This window comes from Siniperca chuatsi, linkage group LG14, assembly GCF_020085105.1.
Source record: "Siniperca chuatsi isolate FFG_IHB_CAS linkage group LG14, ASM2008510v1, whole genome shotgun sequence".
Taxonomy (NCBI): Eukaryota; Metazoa; Chordata; class Actinopteri; order Centrarchiformes; family Sinipercidae; genus Siniperca; species Siniperca chuatsi.
Genome location: NC_058055.1, coordinates 13,184,877 through 13,198,704, shown reverse-complemented (window position 1 = coordinate 13,198,704; position 13,828 = coordinate 13,184,877). Strand labels below are relative to the sequence as shown.

The 13,828-nt window shown below is 38.9% G+C and overlaps 2 protein-coding genes and 1 non-coding gene across 6 annotated transcripts; 2 read left to right on the top strand and 1 right to left on the bottom strand.

Moving 5' to 3' along the window:
* Nucleotides 1-589: 589 nt before the first annotated feature.
* Nucleotides 590-3,225, top strand: rpl23a (ribosomal protein L23a). The gene is made up of 5 exons (XM_044222336.1): nt 590-702; nt 1,779-1,959; nt 2,266-2,442; nt 2,882-2,951; nt 3,161-3,225. Exons 1-5 carry the CDS (start codon nt 633-635, stop codon nt 3,173-3,175), a joined length of 513 nt encoding a protein of 170 aa, XP_044078271.1. The 5' UTR covers nt 590-632; the 3' UTR covers nt 3,176-3,225.
* On the top strand, nt 2,015-2,086 carry LOC122888891. The gene has a single exon (XR_006380790.1). It is a non-coding gene; the product is annotated as a small nucleolar RNA Z17 (small nucleolar RNA).
* An 872-nt stretch (nt 3,226-4,097) lies between the features above and the next one.
* Nucleotides 4,098-13,446, bottom strand: birc2 (baculoviral IAP repeat containing 2). Of its 4 annotated transcripts, none has more exons than XM_044222327.1 (14): nt 13,375-13,446; nt 12,422-12,501; nt 10,739-11,644; nt 10,359-10,639; nt 9,890-10,240; nt 9,128-9,407; nt 8,170-8,269; nt 7,940-8,018; nt 7,790-7,838; nt 7,197-7,439; nt 6,947-7,045; nt 6,417-6,572; nt 6,067-6,108; nt 4,098-5,553 (listed from the first exon to the last, which is right to left on the bottom strand). In XM_044222327.1, the coding sequence occupies exons 3-14, from the start codon at nt 10,830-10,832 to the stop codon at nt 5,360-5,362; spliced, it is 1,968 nt and encodes a 655-aa protein (XP_044078262.1). In that variant the 5' UTR covers nt 10,833-11,644; nt 12,422-12,501; nt 13,375-13,446; the 3' UTR covers nt 4,098-5,359. The 4 variants fall into 4 exon arrangements, with proteins under 4 accessions (XP_044078262.1, XP_044078265.1, XP_044078263.1 ...); XM_044222330.1 differs by having other exon boundaries at nt 9,950-10,240; XM_044222328.1 differs by having other exon boundaries at nt 12,422-12,504; nt 13,375-13,436.
* Nucleotides 13,447-13,828: the final 382 nt, after the last annotated feature.

Sequence of the window (13,828 nt, the reverse complement as noted above, 5' to 3'; positions counted from 1 at the left end):
TGGTACACTGTTATGACAAATTTAGGTGTGGAAAAAAAGTTTTAGCTCACAGAGGGGAAACAAATATTTTCTGAACCTAGCAGCAGAAGCAGGACTCAATTTTAAACAAATATTTAATGCTTTGCATTATAGTATAACCATATGATCCTGTTTGAAGCTCATGATGGTTCACTCTTAAAAGGGTAAAAAAAAATCTGAAGTGAAGAAAGCTAACTGGTAGCAAGTTAGCTAGCTTGGCAAGCTATTTTTCATGAAAAAAGCAAACAAAAATCCCAAAATAATATATCGTGTGCATATACAGTACCATATCGAACAAATAATTATAAGCTTTCAAATCCTTCCTGTTTAACATAACTAAACGTGGTGCTATATTCAAATAGTTGCAGATAAAGTGTTCAAAGCAATTTCCAACCAGTCTAAAGGAAAATGCATTTAACCACCATTGAAAACAAAAGATTATCATTCCAAATTTGATTGATCTACAGATAGTTTAACAAATAGTTTATATATGAATATAAATATGAATATATCTTGAATAAATATGGTAATAAACACTAGACCTTATATGCAGTTAGGGTGAATTCATTCAACTTTCTTAACTATCGCGATACATCTGATGTGAGATCTCGCCCATGCATTATACTGTAGGAAACCCCGTTCAGTCTTCCTTTCTCAACATGGCACCGAAGGTGAAGAAGGAAGGTTTGTCAATCTAATAATTTTGTATGATTAAATCGTGTAATTTACACAAATATCGCCTCAAAGGTTTAGTAGGTGTGCGCAAAATGTAAGGATAAACGGACAGTTGTTCAAATAATCACAGGGTATTGCTGCCAACTGTCTTAAATATGTAGATAACGTAGACTGTCCCCGGCATGTATGCTGGAACGTGATGCTAAGCTAATATTAGCATGTTAGCGTACCAAAACTTGTCTATTTACAGCAATTCGTCTGTCCTGATCTCTTCCTACACCGTCTGTTATTTACACGTCTCAGCTAGTTAATAGGTCTGAGTAGCTAGCCCTAGTTATTATGTTTGTGGATTACCTGTTTTGTGACGTTAGCACTTGCTGCACCTCAGCGGTGTTTGAAACGTTTCATTAGCTACACGTGAAAGTTAGCAGTTTAAGTTGCTGTTGTATTACAAGAACTAAATACAATGTCTAAAACTTGGACCATTTCGTTGGTTGTATATAACTGGTTTTGTAAGTTCAAATCCTGGGGGGATGTTTGGCGTTTATATACTAGTAATGTGTCTTAAGGAGTGTGAGTGTGGGTTTTCCCGTGCTAAATGTTAAATTGGTAGAGCAAGGTTAAATGCAAACGTAGTATTTTCAAACGGAGAAGGAGAGTTGAAATGGCCATATGCTCAAAGAACAATAGGAGATGAAGTGTCTAAGTTCATGACATTTTCAGTGACAATCTTAATTCCACAATCATAAAATATATTCAGGTCAGTGAGTTGGGCCGATGTCAACTGTAGCATCATGCAGAAGTGAAGATGTTTTAATGTCCAAGCTTGTCAGTGTGAATGTAGCTTTTCCTGACAACACTCCATAAAGCAAAATAGTACATTTTGGTCAGTTACAAACATGATCTAAGGACTCATTTTAGTGGACTAAATTTAAGTACGTGTCAAATATTTGAAGTAGAAAGGGATTTGATAATGCTGTTTGAAACATTTCCCAAAGTGTGTAGTGGCTTATTACTAAGTTACTAACTGGAGGAATATGAACAGCAGCCAAACAGTCTAACAAATGATATTTCTCCTGTCAAAGCTGTCCCTGCCAAGACTGAGGCCAAGTCAAAGGCCCTGAAGGCCAAAAAGGCTGTGCTCAAAGGCGTACACAGCCAGAGGAAGAAGAAAATGAGGACTTCTCCCACCTTCCGTCGCCCTAAAACCCTCCGTCTCCGCAGGCAGCCCAAGTATCCTCGCAAGAGTGCTCCTCGCAGGAACAAGTGAGTTACAATGACAGCATACTGCTGAAAATACACATTAAAAAGGATTAAACCTGGTGCATATGATGGTAATAGCGATCAAAGTATGAAAAAGCATGATTCCAGCTTTATAAACTACTGATGCACCATACTCAAAACATTTTTACATGTTTGTAGTTTAGAATAATAAGCAAAGGCATATGTGTGTGTATGTCAGGTAATACTTGCAGACAAAGAAGTTATTAATAGGTCTGTTTTGTAGACTTTGTGAACCAGAAAACAGTGATGGCTTTGGGGTTTTTTGGCCTAATATATGTTTTTCTGTAGGTTGGATCACTATGCCATCATCAAGTTCCCCTTGACAACAGAGTCCGCCATGAAGAAGATTGAGGACAACAACACACTTGTGTTCATTGTGGACGTAAAGGCAAACAAACACCAGATCAAGCACGCTGTCAAGAAGCTGTACGACATCGACGTCGCCAAAGTCAACACGCTCATCAGGTAGAAATCTTAACCCAGGCTGAGCTGAATGTCAGTTTCATGTTGACCTGTTGGAAACTGAATTGCTGGGCTGTTGACACTGTTTTATGCACCCCTTTTAATATGCCGCTAATTCAAGCCAGAGCCGTGATCAGTGGTATATTGGCTCACTGTAATCACATGTTTGTAGTTTGTGTTGTTGGACTCAGGACTGAACGGTCTCACTCACAGTAGTTGATAGCAGGTATTGATATACCCTTCCAGACATTACATGTGGTGTTATGACAATTTGAAATGAATAATTTGCAATTAGATTTTTGGTTCTAAATGTAGTCTACATAGTTCATCAAATAGCACTTGAGTCTCCAATCGTAAATATGAATATGATAGCATAGATTTTACTTACCACCTTGCTTTCATTGCTTCATCTTGCACGTCTCTTATTTTGACCTGTGTTCAGGCCTGACGGTGAGAAGAAGGCGTACGTTCGTCTCGCACCAGATTACGATGCGTTGGATGTTGCAAACAAGGTGAGTCTTGTTTTTTTTTTTAGTTTTGAAAGCTTATTCAGTTCAACATGATGGTTAGTTGTCTATCCTGTGCACATGATGTAAACTTTTATTTGATCTGAATGTCTTTGATGCATTCAAAGGAACCACTGATGCCAGATAGTGCAGGTACATATATATTCACTCTGTTGATGAACATTGTGTAATTCATGTCCTTTTCTTCTTTACAGATTGGCATCATCTAAACTGTGGCAGAAGAGACTTGTGGAAGAATAAATATTTGTATAAACTAAAACTGATTCAGTGTGTTTGTTGTTTTCACACATGGATGCATACAGTAAATCAGTGGTTTTAAATATTTTTACCACCACTGCCTGAGTTATTTACAATTGACATTATTCAGGACGTAAGATGTGTCGGCTGTTTGATATAGTTTAATATATTTTGAAAGGATCAGAGAATCTATTAGAGGTCTCATCCACCTTAGGGGTAAAATGTGTAATGCAAACAAAGTAATGTTAATTCAGAATTCAGTGTTTTGGCAGAAGTGTCTGAAAGCATCCATTTCTCCTCATAACATTACAAGTCGTTTGCTAGAATAAATATCAGGGCTTCCATTCAGACACTGATCAAATTGATCAGTGTCAATGTATTGGGAGTTATACAAGAGTATTGTTTGGTCTTCCACTCAAACATACATGTTTAAAATTTTATGAAGATTGTTTCATACAAACAATATCGGGCACCAAAGTCTTGCATTTGTAGAACAGCATACTTATAAATTGGAACCAAGCATGACTTTGGACAGTTCATACAGGCTTCCCAGGCGTCCCAAGTATCAAACACATTTAGACACAGGTGAAGTTTTTTTCCTATTTTTGTGCTGAAAGGTTGCCCATCAAATGTTGATGCTCTGGTGACCTATAGAGAGAAGCTATTAAGTTTAACATGTCGTCATAATGTTGGCATCTTGTGTTGTCACTATTTTCTACTGCTGAGGTTGCTGATGTAACTTAAGTCGTAGTAATGGTAAAGGATAACACCTTGCTGACACTTTAAAAGTTCCCATAGCAGGTAATAGATGTGCTTGTTGAAGTGGAATCCTATATTATTAGAAATAGGTAACTGGTACATTACTTACTGAAAAAGCTTGCTTGGAGTGCCAGATATGGAGCACAAGTTTATTTTTATTGTTCCCACATTCACTGAATTAATAACAGCAAGTGCAGACCACTTAACCAAATTCTGGTGTTAAAGCTCAGGGAAAATGCAGGACTAGTATCACCAAATGTCACTGCCCAGACTGAGAAAAGGACTAGGACATGTTAAACTTTGTTTTAATTAACTAAAGAACAGAATATATCCATGTTTTCTGTAAAGTAAGAGATATAATCGCTGTAGTTACATTGGAGATGGAGGGTGTACAGTAATTCACAAACATCAGTTCAATTTGACAGTTGGCTGGTTGACTTTTTTTAAATACAGAAAATGAGAATATGCCTTACAATTAAAGTGATTAGACTCTTGAAAGTAAAACTTCAGTGTTTTTCTGAATATACAAGAAGTTAATGAAAACAAGACAGAAGCCCTGCAGTAAATATAAATTGATAAAGTTCATAATGTAAAATTTGGGACAGATGCTGTTGATGGAATGTGGTTATTTTTTTGGATTCAGTCGGCACTGAGTCCACTTGCGACCACTGTGTCTGCGTTTGAGATTTTCCCACATAACATATTGATGACCACAGTATTACAGACAGATGAATTAAAATTTAGGGTCACAATTTATCAGACCTGTGCAGCTACAGTAGTCGCTGCCTGTACTTGACACACTCAAGGCTAAATGACCGTCTCATTGATACTTCTGACAATTAAAAAAAAAAAAGATTTAAACATTCATCAAACTGATATTTACTGCAGGGCTACTGTTACAGACTTTCACAGATATCATTTCATCATACAATCTTACGTCATTTTAGAAACAATTTATTGAAGTTTTTGTTTTTCATCTTAATTCCATTGAACGTTGGTTATTTTACTTCCATATTGAGATATTTATGATACTGATATGATCTCAAACATATCACCCAGTCCTAATAATAAAAGCCAGCCGATGTGTTGAAAAATCTGAGATTAAATCGTGAAAAGCCTTGTACTGAACATTACAACTTACTGTATTTTTACATCTTTTAGGTAAGATTATGTCTGTGAGTTTCATCTAGTTATTTAGATAATGTCGGGGAAAAAAGATGCACAACAACCTTCCTGCTCTTCTCAATAAATATAAATGTATATAATTGCTTACATTCAATTACATCGTTGTGACACGAGACTGAGGCAACACGGCTCACATCCTCCTGGTTATTATAACATTTAAAGGTTCTAATAATAATAATAATAATAATAATAATTAAAAAAAAGCCTCCTGGTTATGAGAGGAAGGTTCGGACCGTGCCTTTGACCAGGCCTCTGCAGATTGGGCACTTTCGTAGTGATGGAGCGCACTCTTTGCACACCACCAGGTGTCCACATGGGATGAAAACGATGTTGACTTCTTTATCCATGCACACCTTGCAGGTACGCTCCTCCTGCAGGCGCCGCAACTGCTCCTCCATGGGGAGGTCTGCAAAGAAAGAGGAATTTTTTTCATCTTAAAATCCAACATGTTGGTCTACATTCCTGATGACGATATAAAAGGAATTTAATGTACTCGACCGACCCTCCCCCCTTAACGTTGTGTAGAAGCTACAAGAAGTCTCAGAAATCTCATAATCTCATGTCTTATTTACAGTTTCTCATTCTTTAGATGGTGACCAACAAATGACCCACAGTATCCAAACAGGTTACTTCACTGTTAATCTCTACATTAAATTGCTTCACACAGTATTAATGGCTATACCTGCAATTCACGCAGAAAATACTGCATTACACATTTGACAAAAAAAAATTGTTTTATGTAACATTTACATTTAGGAAATTCACATCATGGGACCGATATTAAGTAAAGCTTGATGCCTTTTTTTTTTTTTTTTTTTTAAAGAAGTTACAAAGTGCTTTACAATTAAAACAATTAAGCACAAAACATTAAACTGGCAGGATAGGAAGTTCTGCCTGAGGCTCAGGTGTGTCTTTATACCTGAAAGATCTTGGCTTGGTGATGCAGCTTCGTTTGATTGGGCTGAAAATGTGAAAGACAACATGTAGTTAGCTCAGGCTTTGGTTAATGCACAATGGAAACAATAAATATACTCTAAATAAAAATGTACTTTGCACCTCTTAAGAGCTATCTTGTGCTTAATGTTTTAAGTCTTCTCACTTTTTTATTTAAAGCTTTGCTTTTAGGGCAGAACAACGTCACGATCAACCCTCTGTGGCCAAATATATCAGATGTTTTTTACTTTACTGTATGCAGTTTGAGCACATACTGTATGTTCTTTCTGTCACAAGTGCAGTCAGAAAATCTATTGTGTGGTGGGAAAGATGTACCCATAAGATCTCTGAGCAGATGGACATCGTTTTTCTGGATCCAGTTGCGGAAGACCTCGGCTGCAGCGTTTCCCTTGGTGAGGACGAGTTCTATCAGCTTGGCAGTTTGCTGCTGGGCCGACGTCTGAGCCTTAAGACCGCTGTACTCCTCTGTAGCTGCAGGTTAATGGGGAAGAAGAGTTACTCACAATCGCCCAAACAGGCTCAAGGGCAAACTCTTGACATCAACAAAACCCAGATCCACTAATCCTGGAAATCCACATTTAGTTACAGTTCAGTTACCTCACTGTAGTGACCAATTGTCAGATAATTTATGAAAAGTGCTCTCATTTACTAAAGCTTAGGTAGCACTTGGCAGAATTGCTTTATTGACTTTATTTCTTACATTTTTTTGATCAGAAATAGTTCATTCAATCTCATAGCTGTTGAAAAACTAAATCCTGCATCCCAAAGTAACTAATTAACTATCTTTTCTACTACTGGAGTTACAAAACACTTGTGGCAACAGTTATTCAGTTTAAAACACTTACATAACACATTTTGCTCTCTTAAATGCTCCAACACTGGCTCGACACTCTTCAGACGCTGGATCAATGCTGCCTGGTGTCTCTTCACAAAGGTGAAACCATCTGAAATAAAGAGAGACATAAAATGAATTTATTGTTCACGGTCTTCAAATGTTCACAGCCCTGAGAGCAGCTGATAGTACAACTAACACTGGAATTCGTGGTTGTTAATAATACGTCGCACAGACATCCTTATTTTCACTGTCAGCTGTACCTGAAGCCATCGCCTCTGCCAGCATCTCTCGCTCCTCTTCCCTTTTCTGATCCTCGGCACTCAGCAGGTCTGAAACCAGCTCCTGGACCGTTCTGTAGTTCTCTCCACTGGTCAGGATCTTGCTCTGGACTGTTTGCTTGACTAGACTACGCTCAAAGCCCATCTCTAAAGCAGACTTAATCACAGGGGTGTTCATCATGACAGCGTCCTCAGACCGCTCTTCTCCTGGACCAAGGTGAACCACTGAGAGGATGAGAGCGTAGACACGTCAGGCTGGGTGATAACATGAATCTGTCTGGGACTCTTTAAACACTTAATGTTGTATTATTCAATTTTAATAAGCTCCATTTAGACAGGGACACAACTTAACGCTTTAATAAATAGAGTTTGGCCAACTTCTTTCATGATGCTAAACAACAGTGGACAACATATGAGCTCAAATACACAGTTTGTTATATACAGGCGCCTTGTTATGTTCTGCCTATGGTCTTAATGGCTGTCTGGTGTTATTGCACAGTACGTTTTGGCCATTTTTTGTACCTACCACTTGTCAAACTCTTCACTTCTGTGATTTTACATTGTTTCAAACTCACCAGGTGGATCCACAAACTCTCTGGAGCTGCTGTCTCCATTTGTTAAAAGCTTTTGGAGAGAAAACAGAAAAATTTGCATTTTTATTAAATGACTTGTTCTGTGCCAAATGTTTGAACAAAGAACAGATTTTTATGCCGCTCTCTGCTAACCTGCTCAAACAGCCGAGGGAAACGAGCTTGGATCTGGTGAACAAACTCTTGTCCCTTCTCCTGGAGCAAGTATTCACACCTGCAATTAACCAGAGGTACAGGAATGCAAACATTCATATAAACCATCCTCTGTGTACATAGGCAGTCTTTTAATACAGTACAAAGTGCTTTGGAAACCACATTTTGACACCAAATTACACAATTAAAAAAATGTAAACAGCTGCAATTACCGAGGAAACCATTTAGCATGTTCCACCCAGGGATCATCTCCGGACTCCCAGCATCGCAGGCCTCCATCGCAGCAGAAACACTTGACATCATCGTTACGACCTTGAGGGCAAACAAAGAGCTTTCAGTGTGAGAAGTGGTTGGGGGGGGGGGTTCAGGGAAAGAAAGAAAAAAACATGGGGATTCTGATAACGATGACTGAAAGCAATATGAGTACACATTTGTCACTCATCTCTCATTTCTTCTTTTGCTTGAAACCTTTAGTAGTAAACTGATCACATCTGAATGTGAACGTTTATAAACAGGTGCCCCTAAAGAGATTTCTATCAGGACTTTCCAGCTTAAATGAAAAGAAACTGGATAACAGTTTGCAGTGGACACCCCCAGCCAGGGGGGGAAAGCTTTTACTGGTATTAACACTGTTGCAAGGAACGGGAAAGAAATGACTTCATTCCAACCTTTCATCTGCACATTATGAACTAATTCTGTGTAAGACTTTCAAGATCTTTTAAATGACAGCTTTACATTTTAGGATCAATTTTGTTTTAGAAAAATAAAAATAATGACCCTTTATCCTCTGTATTTGCTATAAAAATAAATTAAATTAGTCATTTTGGGAGCATAGCTTATGTTTTATGGTCTTCACAGAAAGAATCTAGTTAGTTTTGGCTGAAAACATATTTAATTTTTAATGAAGTCAACGCTTGATTTTAGAGTTTTTCAGTGTCCTTAAACACCCAGTGACTTGGCCAAGAGCTGTAAACACAACACTAACATATTATGACCATATAAAGTTGATATTGCGGATGTGTTAGCAAACAGTTGCTTTTTACACATCCAGCATACATGGAGCAACATTAGCTTTCATTCAGAGTTGTGTTTTGGCCACCTTATGAATGTAAGTGCAATATTCACCCTCCTTGTCTTTGAATAACTGCATCTCTTTGATATTGTCCGTACCAACATAGTAGAAGCCGGCTTTAGCCAGCTGGTCAGGCCGGACAGGGATACGAGACGGCCAGTTGACAAAAGTGAGCAGCCTCTCGTCGCTCTGATGCATGGCAGGGTTGGACACATCATTGAGGGCTGGGGCTCCTGCAGGCAGTTGAGAAGTTACTCCTCCAGAAGCAGCTCCGGCCAGCGACACGTTGTCGGCTCTGTCCCCCCGCACAAAACGACAGTTTGGATAATGCCTCTGGTGTTCGGAGACGGCTCTGTCACCTGGCTCCCAGTTACTCAACTGCAAATACAAACAAAACTTTGACACATGCTTTACCTGAATGGTGCTGCCTGTTTTTGTAAGGTGGATGCACTGTAGCCTGCTGCTGACTTCTATTAGTGAACACATCACATTTTTATAATAAACCCACTTTGTGTATTCCTGTTAAAACCTGTTAACAAGGTGATTTAGGCAGAATAAGTCAAATTTAAACAAAACAAGGACATGTAAGTAATACTAGTGATACAAAATAGTAAATACAACATACAAGAGCAGGGCCACAAAAACAAACACAAAATGTACAGATTGAAAAGAAGATAATCAATCTCATTAAATTGACAGCAACTCTAAAATGTGTGTTTTTGAATGTGACTGAGAAGTGGCAAGCTTGGTCTCTCAAAAACCTCTGATTCAAGCATCAGGTAAGAGCTTATGTTGAGTTACAGCCCAGCAATAATTACACTGCACCCTGTGTACTGATGTGTAAACAATCTTCAGCTAACCTTGTCAGCTATTTGCTTCCTGAGGGCAGCAGTGGTTTGTGTCCCTGTGATGCTACACACCTGTCCTCCACAGCTGAAGCAGGCCACTCGGTCGCCCTGGCCCAGGTAGTAGAAGCCCGCCTTGGCGAGCTCAGCAGGAGTTATGATAGAGAGCGTCCAGGGGTGGAAGGAGTCCAGGCGGTCCTGCTCTCTGCGCATGCTGGGGTTGTGGCATGTTGGTCTCTGGTGGGACATGTCCTCTACACCACGAGAGCTAAGTGGGCTGGAGGGTGGTGGTGCAGAGAAGCCCATATTTAGATAGCCGATTGGATCCTCTCCTTGGTTAGGAGCAGCTGGGCCTGGACCAGAAAGCTAGAAGAAAAAGCAAAACTATTTCATTAACTATTCTTCAGCTATGATTTTCCAAGACATAGGGGAAACTTTCTTCTATAAAGTGTATGTCTTATTTTTTTTAAACCTTTGATCTTACCGGTATGGCTGGGGCAATGCGGAGTGGGGAGAAGGCGGAGTGAGAGGAGGAGAGCAGGTTGGCTGTAGATGGGAGGCTCTGGATGAAGGAGCAGGAAGGAGATAGCTGTCTGTGTTTCTCTGTTGGACAGTCTCCGGCCTGCCAGCCCTCTGCCGTCACATTACACCTGAAACACTGCACGCGGTCGCCCACACCGGTGTAGAACCAACCTGCCCTCGCCAGACTTCGCTCTGTGACTTCCGAAGATGGGAATCGAGCAAAAGTAGAGATGCGAAAGAGCTCTGGGGATGAAAACGACACATTTCCTTAAGATTAGAACATATCAGAAGGTTAGATTTGAAAATATCTGATAAAGTGGAAAGAATCAAAGAGATTGGTACCTGAGGAGTTATCATATTGCAGATCAGGTGGAGGGCCATTGCGACACAACCCCATCAAAAACGGGTTGTTTTTGAGTTGAACAAGAGTTTCCATTTTTGTATTTAAGTAGAGGAATTTATGGCAAAAGAGATGTCCTTCAAAGGGAGAGGGGTTTGAGAAAACCCAAGGTCTTGCTCTCTCACACAGACACACTCACTCACACTAAGACAGAAAATAAGCAAACAGATCGGGGGTGGGGGAGAGACAGTAAAATAGAAAGCGAGGATTGGCTAAGTGTGAAACTTAGAGAATGCAGAAGAAATAAAACTACCAGTCCAGCAACCACCATCATCCCACAGCATTGGATACAAACTGCACAAGGTGCCCAAGGACACAGTTGTCTGTAACCTGTACTTTACACATTTTACATGTACCCAGTAGAGAGTACTACCTCTGAACATTTAACTGCTGAAACAGCTTTTTCAGTTGCAGTCCCAGTGGATGTATGTCAAACAAAACACATCCTGTACAGTTAAAAAGAATGGACTATTTTAAAAAGGCGTAATTAAAATGCATCCTCAAATCAATAATCATAATATTACAGATGATCACCCAGGATCAGTATAAACTTTATTATCTTTTATATTTAGCACATACATGTCTAATAAATTATTGAACCATACAAACTTTAACATACGGTATGTGATCATGTGTATGAACATTAGAAGTTAAATAAATGTCTCAAGCGCACACACACACACACAGACCAAGGGATATGTGCTCTCAAACCCCTCCCCCCATCTCGAACATCCCTTTTGTAGGTGTCTAAGTCTCCATAATTGAATAGAAAAAACCCAATAAGAAAAATTTTATCCTCCTTTGGTAAGGATAATGGATGTCCCTCTTTAGTTTAATGATAGCAGGACCTGCAGAAAGAAAGAAAAAAAAACAAAGACAAAAAGACAAATGTTGATTTGTGTTCATGTAGAAATTCTTTATGGGAGGATTTTACCCTCTTTTAGCCAGTCCGTATATGTTTCAAACTCATGCATCCTTTGGCAGGTTCATCATCACAATCAGCAATGTTCAAATCTATATACCTTAATTTTCAAGTCTACTCAAAATTCCAAGATTTCCAAGGATAATAAAGCCCCTTAAAGGCCACTTTCCTGTAAAGATTATAAGATTTGAGTATTTCACTGAAGATAAATGTCTTATAGTTTATAACTGGCAAAGTTCAGCTTCAAAAATTTTTTCAAAATAAATAAATGCTGTCAAATAGTATAAAGCCCAAAATCTAACTCAATTTATCAATGCAAAATTCAGTTCACAAGGCACTTCCTGTTTTAGCTCTGGTTATGTTATGGTTCAATTCTGCTTTGGCTAACGTTAGCTATGTGGTTTAATATTTAGAAGGGAATTGGATTGATTTGAAATTGGTTTCGGCGGTCAAGCATTCATTAAAACATACAGACATCTAGCAGTTGCCGAATGACACGACATTCAACGCCCCACAGTTTGACAAGATCAGCAAACATTAGCTTGCTAACGCTAATAACCGTCGAACTTTACTCTTCCCATTAATCTGCGCAGCAGCACGGAGGAAGGAAAATAAAACTGTCTAGTATTAGTTACGCAGAAATACGAGACATTACATAAAGGAAGCACAATAACATATCTTTCAAGTGGTGTGACACACTCACCGCTTCGCAATTCAGTCGGTAACGTTACGGAAAGTCCCAGTATCCTGGAAGCCTTTCGTCACAGACACCGTCGCGTCCTGCTGCTTCCGGTTATCAGTGAAACGAAAATGCAACAGAAAAATGTACATCTGGTTAGAAAGCCCGGTAAATCCTGCAGGTAAATCCCTCAGATAATCTCAGTCCCTGTCCTGGAGTCTCAGAGCTCTGCCGGTTTCTGACAGCGCCCCAGGGGTAAAACAGCCCCCATGTTTAGATAATTTACACACATAAATCAGAAGCAGCAGGTTAGGTGGCATGAATCAAATGCTATGGTTATTACATCATCTACAGGAAAACGAGGGTGCTACATCACTGTAAACACACTTAGGAAGCTATCTTAATTAATAACCTTAGATACTCTGTGTCGAAAATGAAGACCAACACTGAAACTGCTCATTTTGTAACAATTGGATTGAAACCACCTTATTTTGGACCTGTCCAACCCATATATTTAGTAAAGATGAGTGGGAATTTATCATTGAGGAACATCTGTGATCTTCGTGTTACGTACAAATATGTTTTGGCTTCTGTGATCAACAAATCAACGTTAATCTCTTGTTAACAAAGTTGTATATAGAAACAAATAAATGTCAACCTCCATTTGTTGTGTAAAATCACATTAAACAATTCCAGCAACCTGCACAAAGCTGTAAAACTGCAATTTTTGTGCGTTTAAAAAAATCTTTAGCCTGTGTGAATATCCACGTATGTGCACAGATCATAATTTGAAATGTAGAGATGTTTTCGATATATTACAAATAAAGCCACCACTGATAATATTCATATAAACTACATAGGAAATTGTCTTAACCATTACAACAATCATTTTCTGTCAAAAGTTGATGTAGGTTATCTAAGATTATTATAGTTAAAATAATGGCACAAGGAATATTCTTATAAGACAAGATACTTACACAGAGGCCTTGTTGAAGACAAGTCAGATGTTAGACACACTGAGTCGCGTGAAGGCATTATTTCAATAGGATAGTTTAGTATGTGGTATTTCCCCGTACTTTCTATGTCATAACCACTCCCACTAACTACTATGACGTGTTAACCGAGCCTTACAGTGCTGAGTGGATTTTACTGCCCTTTGATCTATTGATTGATGATTGTCTCAACCCCTTTTATGTAAAGTACCTGTACTTTTTTCAAAAATTTCTACAGTATCGTCTCCCCTCAAGGGTGGAGTTCAGATAATTTTCCACCATTGAGTACTCAAAAACTCAGCTTTTAGGCTCGTGTTCAGTTAATTATGAAAACCAATTTTATTGTTATACAGAGAGATCCGAATTTCCTGAAATTCCCTTCAGCCTATAACGTTGCTTTCAAGAGCAGGTCTACAAGGGAACAATCTACAAGCTTTCA